We start from the raw sequence: 21096 nt of genomic DNA, 5'->3' as shown, positions 1-21096 counted from the left end.
CAACTAATGCTGCATAAAACTGACTCCGCAACCTTTGGGTTTTTTTTGTTTTTTCAATAATCCGATATCACAATATGGAAGAAAAGATCTGTTGCTACTTCCATTTCAGCGTGACTTTGATGGCGCGCAGATGCAAGACCTGGTGCTTTAGGCCAGCTCTTGATACCATGACCAGTTATACAAAACTATAGCACATTTTAACAACAACTGTGTGAACCCCTATTGTTGGGACCCATGGCGCTCTTCTCTCTAGTAATATGGCACAGTTTTAGAGTTGAACCTTGACTAACTGGGGCCCAGGTCAGGAAGCAAAAAGCCTGGCTAAACCGAACGTCTGCTAGCTGTCTCACGTCACAGAAGTCAGATAAATCTTGATGTTTAATAAATAAATAAAAACATATATAATACAGATGAACAAATGATAAAGCTTGGTTTGCTGAATATTAGGTCCATTTCTACAAAAGCACTTTTTGAAAAGGATATGATCACAGATCATAACTGTTTGTTTGACAGAAACCTGGCTAAAACCAGTCGATTACATTACTTTAATGATTCCACCCCACAAGATTACTGTTATAAACACCAGCCTCCTCTGAAAGGCAAAGGGAGAGGTGTTGCTGCAATTTATAGTAATATATCCAGTATTATTCAGAAGTCTAGTTTCAAATATCTTTTGAAGTGATGGTGCTTTATTTAACTTTGTCTAAGACTCGTTAAGTGATAAATTACGCTTGACGTTTGTACTGGCCACTGTATACAGGCCACCAGGGAACCATAAACACTTTATCAAAGAATTTGCTGATTTTCTATCTGAAAAAAATATTTATATTAGTACTGGCTGGCTGCAGACAAAGTCTTAATTGTTGAAGATTTTAATATCCATGTATGCATCTATACATCTCTTTTACAGCGCTTTGTTGCTCCTTTGTGCTTAAAGAAGGTTAAAGTAACGGTAATGTCCATTCACTTTCCAGAGAAGAAGTGATTGAAACAATCTTGTATGAAGCGCTATATAAATAAAGGTGACTTGACCATGAGGCCCATTGAGTGCTTCTAGTCTGATCTGGCAACCAAACTCCCCTTTTTATGTTGTCATCCTCGTTGTACTGAAAAATGTACGACTGAAAAATAATTACCTATCAGCATCAGGGTATTAACAAAAACAACAACAGTGCTCTACTACAGTCCAGAGGATGTTTGTAATAGATTGTCTATTATTTGGTTTGGTTTGAATTGCATTGTATGTTTAGGACAATATCTCACAGACTGTACATTTGTACACATTACAATGTACAGGCGGTACATTTAACATGATATCAGGTATTAGGTAATACAAAGAGTAAAATAATGCTGAAAAAGCAAAAACGTAACGGAGAACATAGTAAAACAAAGAAAAAGTGATTATATTTGTGTATATTAATGGTGGTATCTGGCAACCCACCTGCTGTGTGTTCAAATTTGAGACGTGACTCGTTGGCCCCGCCCCTCACGCCGAAAAAGAAAAACGCATTTCCCCTCGACCAATCAGCAGGCGAGTTCCTCGCATGTGTGTATTGTTTAAACTGGCCAAAGCAAACGAACAGTGCGAGCACACAAACTTCCACACGGAGACATGGCGGCCGCAGTGTCCGTTAGCTCAGCTGTCAGAGACGAGAAATCCTTCACTGGTGCTAATTTTGCCCCGAATCCACTCTATACAGGTAACGACCAAGCAGGCGAACCTGAAAACTGGGAGTATGAAACGGGCAAACAAGTTGAATCGGACGCCGTCGATGAGGGCTCACCGGCGGCGGGTAGCGACTGTTCGCGACGGCTCGATGATGAACTGATGGCCCTCAGTCCAGAAGAGATTGCCAGCCGTTTGGAAAGAACGAGAAGAGAGTTTTATAATCGGCGAAAAATAATAATAAAGAATCTCCCAGCCGACATCAGCAATCAGGTTTGTACATCAAACAATAGTTTAGTTTTATGTAACTTGGTGGACTTTAGGACTGGCATCCCAAGCTTGATCCATTTACCGTTTCGGTTATCGCTGACTCAGTAGTTAATGGACTAGATTTTTTTACAGTGTTTTGGTGTCTGCTGTGTCAATGTGAGTGCGGATGGTCAGTGTTTCAGAGAGATGCTTTGACCACACCGAACCTCGTGTCATCGCAGCCATTAAAGAGCCACGGTAACGGGATGGAGTCCAATGGGAGTTGTTTAACAATTACTGTAACGTTATTGAAATGTTGCTTGACTGTTCATTTGATTTAAGGCAAGCTGAATGCCCGGATGGTTATACACAGACACAGCTTGTGTAGATTAATGTTATATGTTCGCTGCTTCATTTCAATATTTCTATCACATCTCTTAAAATCTGACGCTTAAATCTGAAAATATTGGCCATTTCCATGAAGTTTCTTGTCACGAATGTTACTTTAGAAACTGTTGTTTACCAGTGTCGGGCAAGCAGTTTTGACGCTTGAAACAAATGACTATTGTTTTTTGTCTTTATTTTATTAACAAGCAGAAATGGTGACTAGTACCTTTCATTTTCACTAGTGCTTATTTTTTAGATACAACTAATGTTACTCAATTCAGGAGTAGTTTTGGGTAAGTTACTCTTAAAAAACTGATTACTGTACTAATTACACTCTAAAAATTATTGGATTATTTATTACTATTTACTTTCTAAATCCCATATCAACCAGTTGAACAATACAAGGATAGACATGAAACTGCTCTTTTAACTCTTTCAAATAAACAATATAAAATTGCATAAATTATTCTTGAACTGACCGAAGTGTGTTAAGGGAGACGGTTACCCTAAATTTTGACGTTAAATCCACTATTGTTTCATATAGAATTGTTCTGTCGTCTAAACAGTATTTAGCTTTACATCAGGAGTCACTAAACTACAGGAAAATAAAGCTTAGTCCCTAGATTGGTAATTAATTACAGGAGTACTGGATGACACGAGGTTCTGTGTGGTTAAAGCATCTCTCTGAAACCCTGATCATCCGCCTTCACATTGACACAGCAGATTCAATTGCCGACACCAAAGTTCATACGGGTCAGTTGGTTCTTGTTCTTTGTGCATGTGGTTCTCTTAGGAAAATGCTTGATTCATGGGGAAAACAGGTGTGTGTGTGTGCGTGCGCCTCTGGTATTGTCCAGATAGGAATGGGAGCAGCGAGGACGACAAAGGACAGAAGGCGCTGAAACAAAACGTTTTGCTTTCACTGAAACTAAAAGAAAGTGCTGGTTCATAGTATGGTAACATGTAGGAAGCCTGAAAGTAAAAGTAGAAAGCATTGTGAAAAGTTGTTTATAAATCCCTCAATCATAACCACTGAAAGCCAATTATTTATGACCCTTCAAAATGAGTCGTGGGAATCGAGATGAGAGCTGAGCTATTCGATTAGTTCTGAATCTATTCAAAATTAAGGATCCTGTGATTGTTCGATGAATGAAAGTCTTCCATTGTGGTGACAATGTTTTTTTTGTTTTTTTGTTGTTGTCTTTCTTTAGGAGGTGCATGAGCTATTAAGCAACTATGATTTGAAGTACTGCTTTGTGGACAAGTACAAAGGGACAGGTGTGTATGACTCATATTATCATGTGAATGGACATTTGTTTTGTTTTTTTAATGTAGATATTGGCAGTATTTTACATCATTCTTAGCTGATTAGCCTAAGTCTTTATTTAGCATCAGCTGTTCAGGATTTTAGCTGTGTTTTAAAGGTAGCACTGCTATTTTGTGAACCCTAAATATGAAACAACTCAACATACCCTTTGCAGATTGTTTTAGTCTTAGGCATCCTATTTATTTTTAACTTTGTTTCTTAAAAATGTGGGGGTTTTTTGTCTAGATAGATAGAGCATATATATATATTATTTTATTTATTTATTTTTTAGCAAAGATGCTTTAAATTTATGATAAATGACAGTAAAGAGATTTGTTACAAAAGTTTATTTTAATTTTTTTTAAAGTGAAGAATCCTAAAGAAAATGTATCGCAGTTTCCACAAAATACGATGCAGCACAACTGATTTAAACATTAATAATAAATGTTTCATGAGCATAAAATCAGCATATTAGAATAATTTCTGAAGGAGTACAACTAGCGTTGTATGATCACGCTCTTATTAATGTGACTGCTTTTAAACCATTCAAGCGCGACAAGACTAAAGAGACCGCGCTGTAAGTCCTGCCTATTACACACACGACCCACAGAAAAGACGCACGTCAGTATCGAGTTCTCTTTCGGGCTTGAACAAACCATAACACACACAAATTATGCCAAAATGTCCGTTTTGTCGAGTGTCCTCATAAGAACAGTCTTAAATGATTTAAATAAAGTCTTAAATGAACGTAGAGATTTGTGAGAAAATGGGACGCGTGTCAGATCGCGTCTCTGTCAGCAGCGGCTGGTCTTAAAGTGTCATTAATGTTAATCAAAGAACAAAGGTAAGAGAGTAAATTACTCACTCAGACCCGGTGCCAGGAGGATTATTATACCGGTAGCCTAATAATCATGAATGCACTCCGCTATCTTTTAACACATCTCCGGCGAACGGCTTCTTCACGCAAAAGAAAAACTCTTCATGAAGCGCAGTGAAATTCAGCGACCTATGTGCCGTTTCCTGATGGATCGAGATTTGTTCGTTAACTTCGTTTTATACGTGCAATTCACACGAGCTCTAAGCGCATGCGAGACTGCTGCGAGTAGTCAAACTTTAATAATGAAACAGAAGATCAGAGGGAATAATTTCTTTAATGTATTTTTTTTAAAATGGTCCTTGTTTTTCCTATTCAAGCCTTTGTGACGCTACTGAACGGTGAGCAGGCCCAGTTTGCGATAAAGGAATTTCACCAGTATGTTCTCCGTGACCGTGAGATCTCTGTGCAGCTGCAGCCGACGGACGCTCTGCTATGCATCGCCAACCTTCCCAGGGCTTTCACCCAGCAACAGTTTGAGGAGCTCGTTCGCCCCTTTGGAAACATAGAGCGCTGCTTCCTGGTGCACAGTTCTGCCACGGGCCACTCGAAGGCCTATGGCTTTGTGGAGTACATGAAGAAGGACTCAGCAGCCAGGGCGAAGTCCGAGCTGCTGGGGAAGCAGCTTGGGTCACGTATGCTGTACGTGCATTGGACAGAGGTTGGATCGCTCACGTATCCCATGCTGCACTCTCGCTGCCTCTGTGTGGACCGACTACCTCAAAACATCCTCACCGCTCAGGATCTCTGCAGTGTGTTGACTGACACGCACGCTCCTATTTTCTGCCAGGTTGGTACGAGCACTTTTGACCCTTACTTCAAGTGTGGAAGTAAGAGTTTGTTCTCACAGAGTGTGTTTTTGGGTTCCATTGCGCTCTTTTCCACTGTTTTCTTTGCTAACGTGCGCTAGATGTAGGGCTGAACGATTAATCGCACTTTCCATGTAATCGCACTTAAAGGAGAACTCCGGTCAATTTTATGTACATTTGGAGTGCTGTCAGTACAGAGAACAACGACAAAAATCGGTGTTGCCTACACCGAGTTATCCTCTTTAAAATTTGCACCCTGTTGACTTCAATGGGGCAAGTTTTAAACCTGCTTTTAGGCTCTTAACATCCTTGATGTGTCATTACAAGTGCACAGGTCATGTGAGTCATGAGCTCAATGTTAAAATTGACTGGAGTTCTCCTTTAAATCGAGATGTCTTATGGCGATTTTTAAAATCGCAAAGGCTGCGATTTATTTTTATGCGCAGTTTGTCATTGATGTACGGCTCTGTAAACGCTGCTCCTTATGAAAGCACTGAGTTTGAGTCACTTATAACGTGCATTTGAAAACGCGTCAAACATCTTTCCAAAACATGAGAAGCATTTATGAACCTCTTGTCCAACAACAGACAACATTTAATAACATGCATTTACTCCAAACTCAATTCATAACGACGTGAGATGATGTGCCTTCTTACACAGAAAAAGGCAGTCATGTATTTATAAGTCATGTTTAATCAAAGCGTTTCAATCTTCTGTTTATTCAGCTGCAGCGACAGGGATTTCCTGGAATGATGCGCATTATTGTACTTCTGTGGCGGGGCATATTTATCATGTTCGCATGAGAGCGCCCTCTGGTGTTCTAATGGGGCAGTATTTACTACCAGTCAGCCGCACTCCACTGACAAGCTGCGCATAAAATAATCGCAAATCGCGTGCGGTTTTGTTGCGATTAATCGTTCAGCCCTAGCTAGATGTGCTTTTCTCCACAGAAATTGATTTCAAGGGATAGTTTTGATATTATTATTATTATTATTATTATTATTATTATTATTAGAGATGCACCAATACTTAGGAAGCTAAGGTGGGACATATTGAATGGCTCCTCCCCCTTTTCAAATATCGGCAATAGCGTACTTGACAGCACCATGGACGCGAATCCGAGCGCTGATGATACGTTGGATTCAATAGTAGAGGTGTGAATAAATTATAGATATTTCATTCTTAACCAACGTACAGTTGGAAAATGGCGGGACGCTTTAGATTCTAGAGAGCATTTGATTGGACAGAAGATGTAATGAGAAGCTGAAGTCTGCGGTGATGTCATAAAAATCTGTGATCCATTTTAGCGTAGGTGAGAGACTGTAAGTTTTGAATGCTTATATCTTCTAAGTGTGAATTTTGTCATTGTTTTGGAACACACCAGCTTATTCATAACCTTAAGGCTCCAATTAATGAACCTTAATTCATACTAAAAGCTAAAAATCTAAAATTGATTTCAGCCTGCCTTTAAACTATACAAGGAACAAGATACATTTGGTACATTACTATAATATTTGAGGCTAAAATTAACAACCGAAGCAAAACTATTTTATTCAACTTTATTTTCAGATATAATTGCTCAAATAAAAACTGAAATGTTTGTATACATTTGTATAAACATTGGATAACTTTCCTGATGTTAATGCAAAGATAAGTGACATAGTTCACAAGCTGTTTTATTGAGGCCTTTCTGCCACAGAAACACAGATCGATTAAATGAGACATGATGCGTTTCGGAAAGTTGTACTGTATATTTAAACTCCATTTGATGTTCATGCATGTGTTTTCATGCAATAACTCATATTAAAGTGGTAGAACGGTCTCGCACTACTGGGATAATGCGTTACAACTAAGGCCCCGTCCACACTACTGCGTTTTCGTTTAGAAACGGAGAATTAAAACGAATACGATCTCCGTCCACACCAGCTGCGTATTAGAATTGATCTCCGTCCACATTAAAACGACTGAAAACGCGGATCATGTGACCATTCACCGACACTGGGCATGCGCGAGCCGGTGTAAACACAACTTCATTGATAAAATTATCCCACCATGCGCTGGTTCTTCCCGGGTTAACCCAAAACCGACGCTCCATGTACACGGTCGATACCGGGAATTGTCAAACGTAAACTATTTTATCGGGAATTGTCAGTTGCACACGGGAATTGTCACATTGTCACTATTTTACCGGGAATTGTCACAGATCGCTCGAATAATAGCTTGCCTCCGGCGCATGTAGGCAGTTAGCATTGTAAAATGCAGAATTTACTTGCACAACAGCTGCTAGAAAAGATATAGCCTACTCCATGACTGATGACACCCAATCAGATCCGAGCGTGAGCCTCTACTACGTCATCGTTTCTAAAGTCCTCCGTTTTGACCCGTCCACACTAAAACGCCCTCCGGAGATTCAAAACGAAAAACGGGTCGGCAGCGTTTCTAAACTTCTCCGTTTTGGGTCTCCGTTTTTGCCGTTTTAGTGTGGACGGGAGGTGCAAACATAGCAAAAGGTCTCCGTTTTTAAACGAAAACGCAGTAGTGTGGACGGGGCCTAAGATTTATTGTTTGAATTTCTTGATAAAATGGACAGAATTTAAAAACGAAGATGTTTTCTTATCAGAAGTAACAAAGCACTTTGCGATTATTGGATGGGATGTGCGTTACAAATGTTTGGTTTGGGGAAAAACCACAGGCCTATCAACTCCTGCTTTAACGCCGATTAAAAACAAAACAAAAAAACTGTTAATGTGTGTTGTCACATGAACTTCAATGGCTTAATTTTCTTCACACACAGTATGAGATGCATTCTGACACTTTTTTTTTTTTTTTGCCCTGACCATCTGCTGTTTTTAAACAGCATCGGCTGATGACTGATAGTGAAAATAATTGCTTTTATCTGCCGATACCGATTATTGCCCGTACATTGGTGCACTCCTAATTATTATTAAAGATCGTATCATGTGCAATAAGAAATGTATAATAAGTAGGTAGGGTCAATTTTGTTTGTCATTTATATGTACTCGCTAAAGCGGCAGATGGCAAGATATTGTAATCAACATGCCATTTAATTATTTCTCCAGTGCTGGAGTTTTAATTTGAAGTCATGGTCGTCATGTTTCCTTATGCTCCATAGCTGTTATTTACCTGGTGGAACATTGTCTGCTTTGTGCAGTATTATGGTAATAAATCTAGAGTGCCTGTGATAAACAGCTAATGAAAAACTAGCAGAAAGATTAAGCTAATGTAGCTGATCGGACTGAAGGTAGGAACTGTCTTCAGCCTTTTGTGAATAGAAATGGAGCAGAGCACTGTTTAAAAAAACACAAACAAAGCACATGTTGAGGAGAGGTGCACTAAGTGATCACATTTTTGCCTGGCAGATGACAAAACTGGCAAAAATAAGAAAATTAAGATGTTCTACAAATCAGGTTAAAGCAAAACTGCACGATTTGATTTGCCATCACTTGCTAGAAATCCCTTGTTTTTGATGTAACATTGTTTTCCCCTACTTTTTACAGTCAAACTTCTAAATTTCCACTTGTTCTGGTCCTCTTACTACAAAATGTTTAAGTGTTTTTGTTACAGCTTCTCTATTGACATTATCCTATGGATGACTGACATTTATCCATTCCAGCTCAGAAACATCGTAAATAATAAGTCTTAAAGTTGCTGTGCCTTTAGTCGAAGATCTTTAACATTAGCACAAAAAAACACACACATAATAGACAAATGTTTTTGGGTAGGTCTAACACTAGTATTCAGAAATAGCCTACTACAGAAAGTGAATAATCAAATGTAAAATAACACTGAATAGTATTTTAGTCCTGAATAAATTAAATACATTGGCTATTAATCCTGATTCCTTACAATTAAAGATATATATTTTTTGTTTTGACAACAAAATTAATGACGACACACATGACTGTTACTTTAAGAACTAGTGCAGTGATCCACTATGTAATACTGTTTAGTTATACTGTCTGTCACATGCGTTTTATGCTTAAGACATAACTGTCTGAGGTTACTCACCAAGTTTTGACATAATTTTGCATGTTGTTGTTGTTTTTTTTTTTGTTTTTTTTAAGCTGTTAAAATCACTTGAATGTTTAAACTGGTAAGACTAAAAAGATGTGAAAATGCTAAACGTTAGTTACGATGCAATATGCTGGCCCGATTGCGCGAGTGACAATTCCGTCATGTCCCGACTCCGAAAACGCGAGTGTGTAGTATCGCCGCCTGCTGCGCGCTTGACGCTTGGCTTGTACAGAGAGAAGACGCAGCACCGCTGAACACTCACGCTGTTTGTGAAATTGCGTCTCGGAGAAAGTTTTTAAATTAATGATTTGATTTTATAAGCTGTGTGGATTAATTTACTCATACAATCTACATGCTAAAGTGAATCAATGTTTGCGGGAATTTCCCGCATTGTAAGTGGGAGACGTGGGAATGATTAAAATGATTCACAATACCTACAATCTTGCGCTGAAATTTGAGCCCTGAATATGGAAAAATTGATTTGTGGCCTATGAGAATCAATTTTGAATCGACCACATTATAAAACTATTTAAAAATAAAGATGAATTGAAAAATCCTGTGACATCCTTATAACTGTGGTGTGGACTCTGTTCTCATAGAATTAGAATGATTATTAAACGTTAAGTGTTAATGATTATTGAACATCTTTGTGTAAACAAAGCTGTAGTCAAATGAGCTGACTATGATGCTTAAATGGAGTTTTTGTCCTTTATGGTTCTTGACCCCTGTCCCTTTTCACTTTTGTCTTTATGGAAAGGAACAGCCTGAGCTTTCTGCTAAACTTTTATGATTCACAAATTTTTCAAAGTTTTGTTTTCTGCTTTTGGTTTTCATGCATAGGCCATTTTCAGATTTCCTGAATTATTATATAGCTGAATTTCCCTTTTATTCTTCCACTGTGTTCAGCTCTGTCACCTTTGACCTGTTTTCCATGAGGCCATGCTGAGTGCTCCATGGCAGAGTGCATTGGTTTCTGTGGTGACAGTCACATGACCGGCCCAGGTGCTGTCAGTCAGCAGGTCATTCTGGAACGAGAGCGAGCTGCTGCCTTTTTCATATTTTAAATGTGTGTAGCACGTACGCCGCAGGCTGCAAGGCATTGTTGGCATCGTTTGTCATGTTCCCCATTGCTTTGGAATTAGCAGAGGCTTTTGGAAGTTAATTCTCATTAAATCCAGTTGTGCTCCCAGTTAAATTTCCCAGGTTTTAGGCAAGTATTGGATTGGCCTCCCTCATGTGGATGAGGCTCCACTCATGCGTAAAATGGCCAAATAATGTCTAATGAATTTTTCCAGTAATATATAATCAAGGCCTTAGCGTCTCATTGTCTTTGCTTGAACACAGTTCCACTCATACACAAGGCAACCATTCCTGACGGAGTCATTAAGATTATTGTAGCTCCCAAGTCTCTCTGCTCTAAGTATGCATGTGTTTTCCATAGATTAGCATAGTACTGGGCTTTGAAATGCATTGTAATCACTCTGCCCAAACCAAAGTACTGTGCTTGTCCTAGTGTTCTATCTCCCCTTCCTCTCTCCACTGTTTTATCTTGTTGACTTGTGGAGGTACAACTGTTCTTACTGGTTAGACTTCCATCTACTGTTAGACATGTTAGAAGTCATCATGCATGTTGTTCCATATGATTGTTTCTGATGTACCGATGTTGTAATCTTTGGACTAGTGTTGTCAAAAGTACAGACTTCGGTACAAAGTCGGTACTGAAATTTAAAAAGTGACGACACCAGTATTTCCCTCTAGTAATTTGAGCGCTGTTGAACAGATTCTTAAATACCTCTGGTTGGCCATTGTTCACGGGCTCAACATATGTCTGTGATTGGCTACAACGATCAACGCTTCAAAAACATGTTTTCACCGAGCGCTTGCACAGATACACACGGGAGGGGTTGAAAGCAGGTGGATATATTAGGGATCCGCTGATAGACGCCTGCTTTCAAACACTCCCTTGTTTTTGGAATTGAAAATGTGTTTTATATAATTTATTTCTTGCAAAGTTGCAACCAACTATCTGTGATTAATGCCAACATCAACTTAACAGCAACAACTCCAGCCAACTCCAACAACAACAGCCATATCAGCAGCTTAACAGTTTTCTTTGACGTTTAAAGGAATGGTTCACTCGAAATTATCTACTCGCCCTTATGTCGAACCAAACCTTTATGACTGACTTCTGCAGAACAGAAAATATATATTTTGAAGAATGTTGGTAACCAAAAGGTTTTGGTTACAATCGACTTTCAGTGTATGGGCAAAAAACAAAAAACACGCATCTAAATATTTGTAATGTTCTGCAGAAGAAAGCATGTAAATTAAGGGATATTTCACCCCAAAATGTAAAATCTTCAAGTCAGTTGTTATACTGGGGTGGCCTCATATCTTAAAAAAAAAAAATAATAAAATTGATTTCTTTTCCCCCATAGCTTGCTCAAGGTCAGGATTGTAGTTTTCGACGGTTTGCAGTGCTGGAGTTCTCCACACCTGAGATGGCTGAGGACGTGCAGCGGCTGACTGATGGAAGATCTCTGGGTGGGACTCGTATACGCGTGTCTTTCTGCGCCCCTGGACCACCTGGAAGGAGCATGTTAGCTGCCCTCATTGCCGCCCAGACCATGGTAACTAACACAGAGACACAACTACTTGGTGAAAATAAAATCATTCACAAAAGAAACTGTTCTGCATTGTGCAATAGAATGATAGTTTCACTTTACGGTTTTGGTAAAAGCAATTACGGTGCGTGATTTGTGTTGTAAGTGTTAAGCTTATTCCCTGCCAATGTTTATTTGTTGACAGTTATGGCTGTAACATCCCCTCCCCCCTGTTAATATACTAATCAAACTTTCTTTGGCAACTTTATAATATCACTCTTTGAAAGGGTTTTAGACCTCAATTTGCAATATAAGATTAACAAAGCACAAACTAAGCGTTAATTTAGTGAAAGGTGGAATGTTTTGCATTCAGTTCCCTCCTCTTTTTAAAAAAAAACAATTAATTTAGTTGTGGTTCATATAAAACCTTCATTTTGTAATGTCATGTTGAATCCTTGTATCAGTATGGATTAAGTACTAGGGATTGTGGTTTTACATGCTCATGTAAATGTCATCCTGTACGTCTGCAGGCCTTGAACCGAGGGAAAGGGCTCCTCCCTGAACCTAATGCCATACAGATTCTTACTGGCCTCAATAACCCTGCCACGCTGAAGATGATGATGGCGTCTCTCAACCCGGGACATAAACAAGGTGCTTATTCTCATTGATTTCCTTGTGTATGCTCATTTGTATGCTCATCCAGACGATGTATTTGATTGTCACTCTTCTCTCAATATGCAGGCCTTCTGGGAGCTGCGCCCGCCGTCCCTCTGCTGGCTAACCCTGCCCTCTCTGCTGCCCTCATGCAGATGCTGCTCCAGAACCAAGTCCAACAGGTACTGTCAGTCCTTCCCTCATCACCTGCCACTGTCCCAGCAGCATGTGTTATAGCCCTCTCACTCTCTTCTTCTCCCCTCTCAGCAAGCTCTTTTAGGGAATCCTCTTCTTTGGGCACATATTCTGCACAATAAAGAGTGCAGTCTCCTTCCTTGTGTGAGTGGTTGCTCTGTGTGGGTGTGAGGTGGTTGTGTGCTTTTTAATAGTCAAACTATTCTTCTACCGCAGATTAATAGTTTGAGTCCAAGCGAATAGTTGGTAAAACCCCATTAGCTACATCTATCAGCCAGAATTGATCAAACATTTTTGCCTTTGTGTGCCGTTTACATCCTCTGATTTTGTTGTAACTGACAAGTGTCTGTTTCTGAAGAATTTTACTGTATAAAAATGTCAAAGTAATACAGTTCTTGTCTTTCCACAGGCTGGATTGCTGAGTGAAAATCCTCTGGCTGCTCTTCCTCTACAACAAGGCATTAACATGCTGGGAGAGATGTCTCAAGGTATCACACTTTTGTAATGGTCTGTTTGTGCACTTATTTACTGGGGCAGGATTCCCACAGTCTTAGAAAACCATGGAAATATCAAAGGTGCTGCACTTTTAGAATCATCCAAGTTTGTCTCCATTTTTGAGGGAGCTTAACTTGGTAGCAGTCATTTTACTTGGCTTCAGTGCAAAATAAGAACTGTGACCAATAGCAAACCACTACTCTAGAGCGGTGACATGCATCTTTCAGGGGTACTTAAACCTATAAAATAAGGTGTGGTGTTTTTTGTGTTTTACTTTTTCGTCTCCATATCTGTTTTTGCCCAATTCCTGAAGTTAAAAAATCAGCATATGTGGAACTGACCCTGTTTTGACCTCATAAAGATGCACGTTTTTTTTGTGATTGACACACTGAAACCACGTATGGAGGTAGTCAAAAAATATAGTTGTAGTGGAAACACTAATCCTTCCTGATGCATTCTGGACTGCTGTGATGTGACCGCTCAGCTAATATTTGATCGTCCTCGACTCAAGTGGTCACAGAACTCATTTGAAACGCATGGTAATGGGTCTTTGCTGGCCGCTAGTGATGCGATCACAGAAAACACTTAGCCTAGTGTTAGTTCACTGAAAAATGAAGATTCTGTCATTAATCACTCGCCCTCATGTCGTTTCAAACCTGTATCTTCAGAGCACAAATGAAGATATTTTTAATGAAATCTTAGATCTTACTGTCCATCCATTGACGCCCTATGCAACTACTACTTTCAAGCCCCAGAAAGATATTAAAGACAAAGTAATCCATGTAACTCCAGTGGTTTAACCTCAATTTTATGAAGCGACTTAAGTGTTTGACATCCAAAGATGATTGTAAGTCTTGCGGGTTTGGAACAAAATGGGTAGAAACTGGGCGGATTTGTTGATGACACATTTTATATTGCTCTTTGTGAGTGCTCGATGTTTCGTCTTATTTGCCATGTTTGAGTGCCAAATAATCTTATGTCAATAATTCCCAAACCTGGTATTTGTATTTGACATACAGGTGAAAGTCTACCACAGCTATCTGATTTTTCAAATTCATTGTCCAATAATCCTAATCAACTGGGAAAACTAATGGAAAATCATTGGCCAAGAAGTCTGGATACCATGTAGGGTTTAATGTGCTTCTTTAATCCAGGTGCTATTGCTCCAACACTGGGCTTGCAGAATGAGCCTCTTGGCCCCATCAAACAACCATCCCTGAATCGACCTCTTGGGAGAGAGACCGAGACCCCAGCCACCCCAATTGGCTTTCCCCCACCATCCTCTCCTGCACTGCAGGGATTGAGCATGTCCCTCCTGGCTGGGATGTTAGGAGCGGATGGGCCAACTCTACCAGGGGTGAGATGGGTTACTAATGGCTAATGACTAATCCCATGATCTCCCAGAGGAGAGCTTTGAAATTGCTTCAATTTGCTGTCGTTAGTGTTCAGTGTGATGCCAAAGAGTATCTACAACAGGTTTGTATATTCAGATCTTTTCTTTTCTTGGAGGTGTCTATATTGGGTGAGCCTCCCAAAGAAGTTGGTGTGTCCCAGAACCCCTTTCTCAGTGCTCCTAGCATATTCCCATCTTCAGGTCAGTCTACCTGTGGTGTTTCGTGCACCTTCACTTTTTTTTCCTCCTTTTTATCTTGTTGCATTTCTTGAAGAATTACGTTTATTTAGGTGCCAGCAACAGAGCTCACCCCTACAGGAAGAAAACTGCGATTGGAAGCGCGTCTAACCAACGCACACATCACAGCATCCACTCAAACTATAGCCTGCGCTTCCAAGAGTCTTGCACACCAGAGTTTCCTCTTCTGCACCAGGTTGGCTCATGTGTTAGAGGAACTTCACTGAATATGTAACTGCCTCACTATCCCTTTCTAATTGGATGTTGTCATTGTTTGTACCCCATCCATAGGACCCTTTGTCTCACTTGTATGAACAGCAGGAGGTTCTGGAAAATGCAGCTATTCCCGGCTACGGTTTGCAGGTACAGCCCTTCCTCCCTGCAATTGACACTAGCTGAAGGATTCTGTTCCAAGATTGGACTCGTGTGAAATCGTAATTGTCTCTGTCTCTCAAGCTCTCCAGGCATGCAGGCTTCGGTGATGCAGGGTCTCCTTTCAGCTATCCTCCCAGCCCCCCACAGTCTTATTTCAGCTTTGGTGGCCATACCGGCATCCCCTCCACCCAGCTCAATAAGGTACTCAAAACCGGCCACTTTGTCAAACCAGGATATTGTTTTTTCCTGCCATGACAAATATGGCCCCTCATGGAACCTGTAGTGAGGTGTGTTTTTTTTTTATTTATTTATTTTTTTTTTTTTTTTTAATGAATTACAGTATTCATTTGAAATGGAAGTCTTTTGCAACTTTCTTTACTGTCACTTTTAATTAGTTTAATGTGTCCTTGCTGAATAAGTGTTAGTTAATTTTTTTTTTTTTTTTTTAAAGAGCCCCAAACATTTAAACGGTAGTCTATGCCATTGTGATCTGCCTTTGGATTGAAATGTGCAATACATTTCAATAACTTTGTTAGTCAATTCAGCCGTGATATTATTAAAAATCCTTTCGTTTCGTCAGAGTGGCCGTGCAGCTCAACAAAAAGAGCGACACTTGTTTGATCAGAGTTGGCGGCAAGCCCAAGAATCACTTATCTGGATCCATTTTCAAAAGCTCTTCAATCCATTTTCAGAACTTATATGAAGCATGACATCCTTCTCATCACATAATTCCATAATACCATCTTTATTACAATTTGTATTTGCGTAGATGGACGGAACATATGTAAGCCGGTCCAGAAAGTTGAATAAGTGTTTGTTTCTTCAGGCTGTTGGAATGCCTCCAGTGACTCATTCCAGCCTTTTTCCTGTTGCACCTGGTGCTGGTATGAAGGTAGGCCATCTTCAGCCCTGATGTCTAGCATCTATATTTGCTCCTTGTCTATTATTGAATAAGTGTGCCAGGAACCTTTCAACAGGTATTCTTCTTGCTTTTTCTGTCCGTGTGTAGACTCCCATCGGCGGGCAGAAGCGTCTGTTCTCCCGTCTCATCCCGTCTCCGGAGCCCAGTCCAGAGGGTGGCTATGTAGGTCAGCACTCTCAGGGTCTCGGGGGACACTATGCTGACTCCTACCTGAAACGCAAACGCATCTTTTGACCAGCACTTGATGGCTTCCTCTAAACCACCAGCTTTTAAAGGGATTGCTACTTTAATACTACCTTTAAGTGTGTGTGTGAGAAAGCGTGAAAGAGCGGTGGACCGTCATTGAGTTCACTTGGGGAAAGAAAACAACAGGAACCATTGGAGGACCCTGAAGCTCCGATGATCGGTCATGGATGATTGCCGAAGTTTGTGTGTGTGTATATAATTTCAATGTGTATGTAAATTGTGTTTTTTTGTTTTTAATTTTTTGTTTTTAATTTGATTTTTTGTAAACCCAAAGATGCAACAAGCACCACAACGAAAGGAAAGGGTTCCTGTCTTGCTCATCTGAGTAGTCCTATTTTGTAGGCTTTTTTTATTTTGAATTAATTTGAATAATTTTAAGCAGGACGATAGCCTTTTTCTGCTATGCCTCTTGTTAGTTGTGTATATAGTTGTTCAGTTGTCTAAAAAGGCTTCTCCACTACAAACACTTCCTCTCACACACAAGTGCCAAGCCTTACATGCTTTGAATATCATGTATCTGTGCAACGGATATGGTAGCTGTCTGTTCTCTTCAGTGAGTCACCTGTTTGTGTCTTTATGGGGAGCTCTGGGTTAGTGTTAGTCTCGAAATAGTGTTCCCCCACCACGCACCGTATTTGTGTTGCACTACTTTCCATCCTTTCATCCCATTTTACAGAGTCAAGGTTTTCTGAGCTGATTGTTCAGCGTTGCACTTGGAGGAGATGGATCATGTATATTCATCCTCCAGAATCTGTCCTTTTCCTCACCCGTAATGCTCGTTCACGCTCATTCTTGTTTTTCTGCCTGCTTTCACACCTATCTTTGACCTCGTTCAACCTGCACAGTTTTGCTGTTGCAAAGCGTTAGCGTCTCGGCCGTCACGTTATGAAGCCCCAGCTGGTTGGAGATGGAACATGGGCTGCCGTTCTCCCCTGTCCATGCTCGGAATACTGCTGAAAGCACAGTATGCCTGCTGTTGCTTCTGTACACACACACACACACACACACACACACACACACACACACACACACACACACACACACTCCTCGTGTTCTCCGTTAGGTGCCTCTCCACTGCAGACCAGCAGAGGGAGCCAGTTAGCTTTTCAGTTGGCACTGCTCCAATTTTTTTTTATTTTTTTTTACATTTTTGTTTTAAACGAGCCAACAGTGTGAAGCAGGCCGGACCTGTGCCCTAGCGTAACATTTACTTTTACCGTTGTAACTGTCACCATCTTTTCCCCCTCTGCGGTTTTAACTGCTGTGCCCCGGAAGGGAAGAAGCTTCTGCAGACTGGAATGTGATTGACGTATGATTGAGTCTGTGTGTGTGTGACTTATTAATCTGGTTGACATTTTGATTTGTGATAACGCATTACCTCTGACTTGTACTGCGGCTTACGATGGAACATGGAGTTACTCATGTGCCTAAAAACGGCAGTGTTTACTGTAATCTCTCCAGACTGTGAGCCTCAACTACATTTGACTTTGTTTATTTGCGGTGTACATGCTTGAGTTTGATTTATATTTCTTCTCTGGAGTCTTGAGCTCGTGTTCTTATATTTCTTCTAGTCTGTAATGGTATCAAAATTGCTGCTCTGTATTTTGTATCCATCTGAGTGAAGTTGCACAGTGCAGTATCTTGTAATGATTTTTCATGTGCGATTCATGGTAAGAGCTGCTGCCGAGTGAAATGAACTAAACCTTTCTGATGTTAAATGACCTCTTCATCCCCAATTACTCTTTCCTTTTGTACAGCTCTTCTGCTCTGTTTTTGTGACATTTGAACAAGTAAATGTTATTTAAGTTCACCTTCATGAAGTTTGTGTTGTCAATCAATTATGCACATCAACTACACTAAACGGACTACATCAGGGTCGTCCAAACTCGGTCCTGCAGAATTTAGCTCCAAGATGCCCTAAAACACCTTCCTGGAAGTTTAGTATGCCTTGATTTGCTGAATCATGTGTTTAATTTGGGTTGGAGCTCAACTGTATAATTAAAAGCTCAATTTTTAACTTTAAACATCAGATTCTTGTTAGATGTTTAGCAATAAATGTTAAACAGGTCAGGTTTTTGAACCACTAATCAAGTTCTGGAAAATTCCTGCTAAAAGTTTGGAACTGATACAACTGGATGCATTGCGCATTTGATGTCAATTGTCACAACTTATCCTTTAAGTTCAATGATTTTTAAACACAATGAGGCTAAAGACCAATAAAGGAAATCTGGCCTATCTTCCTGTTTTCTTAACTCCTCTAACAAGTTTGTACAGATAAAAAAAACAATACATATCCAACCTCTTGGACTATGGATCAAACTACATTTACAAAATTTCAAAGTGAATCTAAGCATACTGGGACAAACGCACTTCTGTAAAGTGTCCACTTGGAAATTCTAAAAAACCAAAAATAATTTTAAATCTGAAACCCACCCAAATGACTTGTTTTGAACAGTTGGATCAACTTAAAGATTATTCAACAGAGAAATTTTCTTATAATTACAGACTTTGAATCTGTAATTCTAAGATAATTTCTCTGTAAAAGTTGAACTGTCATGTCTGTAAGCAATGTCAGCCCGTAAAAATGATCACCCAGCACTTGCAATGATTATTTATAAACTACTTGAACTAGAGGGGCGTCAATTTAATATCTGGGTTTGCTGGGTACTTGGACTCTGTGGAATCAAAGGAAATGAAGAAGTCTCTGCTGCAAAAGAGGCATTATCAGCAGACCTCAAAATTTGCACAGTACCTCCTATGGATCTAAAACCAATAATTAATTTCTATATTAAACACAATGGGATGTGTATGCTATGAACAAACTTCATGAAATCAGCCCCAATGTTGGAATAAGTTTCTATCAATTCCGGGATGACACACACGTTTTTAATACTAGGAGAAGATCCACCAAAATGTTCTTTCTGTCACTGAAGCATGTTTTATTAGATTGTGCTGGTTTTAACCCTGTGAGAAACCTTTTTTTATTCAGTAAACTCTTTTGAATAAGTTTTTAACAAAGTTAACCAAAATAGAGGTTTTAGTAAAAAAAAAAAAAAAAATGTAAACATTGTTTTACCATAAATTTTCCTCAACATGAAAATAGCCACAGAAGCTGGTATGGCGTTAAAAACAAATCAAACAAGCATCAATGATTTTCAACCAGCTTTGTTTTGTTACAGTGCTGGTAGTGGCACAATTTAAATATTTATAAAGTGATATATTTGTGTTTTTCCCAGTCAAAAATGTCCGGCCTACAAAAAATACCAGTAGCTTATAAATCTCTTGTTATGCTGTATTATCACCAAATATTGGATTAAATAATTTTGTACATTTTCAATTAGGACAGACTTTCTTTTTCACAGAGATTAACTTTATTCTCAGATAAATGAGGCCTCCAAAAAGAAATACAAAACCTGTCCTAATTGAAAGACAAGAAGTTGACAAAAAGATTGAATCTAATATTTGGTGATAATATAGCAAGATTTACAAGCAATTTAAAAAAAATTAAATTGGGAAGCATTTTTTTTTTTACCACCTAAGGCGTTACAGGGTTTTCATCACAGCGTAAGGGTTAAAACTACAGATCGAACCTCTACATTTTTTGTATTCCTGCCCATTGACAAGTGGATCAACAGTTTTCTGCAAAGGGGAACGCAACAGTATTTTTCTTTTAGTCATGTAGCACAGATTTATTTTTGCATTGCCAAGTTTTATGGTATTAAAAGTCATTCTTGCTAGCAAATTCCACTTTTAATGTGACCTCACATTGATTCTTGAGTGAAAATCAGGGCTTAAAGAATATCATGGCTTTCCCATAGATAATTATGACATTGTGAAATGAAATGAAGGCTGCATAAACATCAGCTTTATGATGTGCATCTGTGCTAGAGTAAGCAAAAGCTTTGTCAGAAAGAGACAATAGAGTATTGTCGCCACTTTGAGGATGGATGACTATCAACTATTATACAGTCTGCATCAAGAGCTAACCACTGCTAAAGATACCTGTCAAACTTCATCTATCTTCTAACGCTTTTATTTATCTCTCCTGGAGGCCTTTGGTGCTGCTGATAGTCCACTGTGAGTAATGTCGTATTGTTCTATGCCAAAACAATGTCTCTTCGTGGGTCCGCTTTGAGTTGAATAAGCCCTAAAGATACTACAATCTGTAACACTTCATCTGCAAACACTTTCTCTGATGACATCTTGGCTCAAGCTGAAGCGATGCATTGTAATTTCTGGCCTTTTGTCTGCTTTTTTATTGACGAGGATAGTCAAGAAAAGAGCAAAGGAACGGGACTGGAAGATCATGCAAGACTCTTAAAGTCCTTTTCTTCCAAAATTTCTTCCATATATTCTTCCTCAGTTGTCAAGCTCCAAAAAAAATAAAAAGCACACATATCATATGGACTATTTTCAAAGTCCTCTAATACCAAACAAGAGCTTTGCTGAAGGAACAGATCAAACTTGAATTTGCCTTCTGTCATCCATTTCCTGTTGCGTTCGTTTTACATTTACAAGATGGATCTTGTTCATTTCAAACCTGTTGATACCACAAGAATCCATGAAGCCTGTGCGCAGTTTCTCCTCCTCCTTGTGTCAAGTAGCTGGAGTCAAGATCCAGTCAAAGAGCCAGACAGAGAAAATGCTGAA

At 39.5% G+C, this 21096-nt stretch overlaps 2 protein-coding genes across 2 annotated transcripts in view; both read left to right on the top strand.

The window, feature by feature from the left end:
• Positions 1–21096, top strand: part of LOC311304609 (vascular cell adhesion protein 1) — a 660847-nt gene that overhangs the window by 56309 nt on the left and 583442 nt on the right. The gene's annotated exons all lie outside the window — the stretch shown is intronic.
• On the top strand, positions 1540–18262 carry raver1 (ribonucleoprotein, PTB-binding 1). Its single transcript, XM_084386056.1, has 14 exons — positions 1540–1939; positions 3514–3580; positions 4803–5272; positions 11765–11956; positions 12460–12580; positions 12671–12765; positions 13188–13266; positions 14428–14630; positions 14783–14867; positions 14957–15099; positions 15195–15266; positions 15360–15479; positions 16105–16170; positions 16288–18262. The coding sequence occupies exons 1-14, from the start codon at positions 1613–1615 to the stop codon at positions 16432–16434; spliced, it is 2187 nt and encodes a 728-aa protein (XP_084242182.1). The 5' UTR covers positions 1540–1612; the 3' UTR covers positions 16435–18262.

This window comes from Rutilus rutilus (assembly GCF_951802725.1).
Source record: "Rutilus rutilus genome assembly, chromosome: 1".
NCBI classification, from domain to species: Eukaryota; Metazoa; Chordata; class Actinopteri; order Cypriniformes; family Leuciscidae; genus Rutilus; species Rutilus rutilus.
Note: the sequence above shows the minus strand (reverse complement) of the source record. Positions and strands in the feature narration are given on the sequence as shown.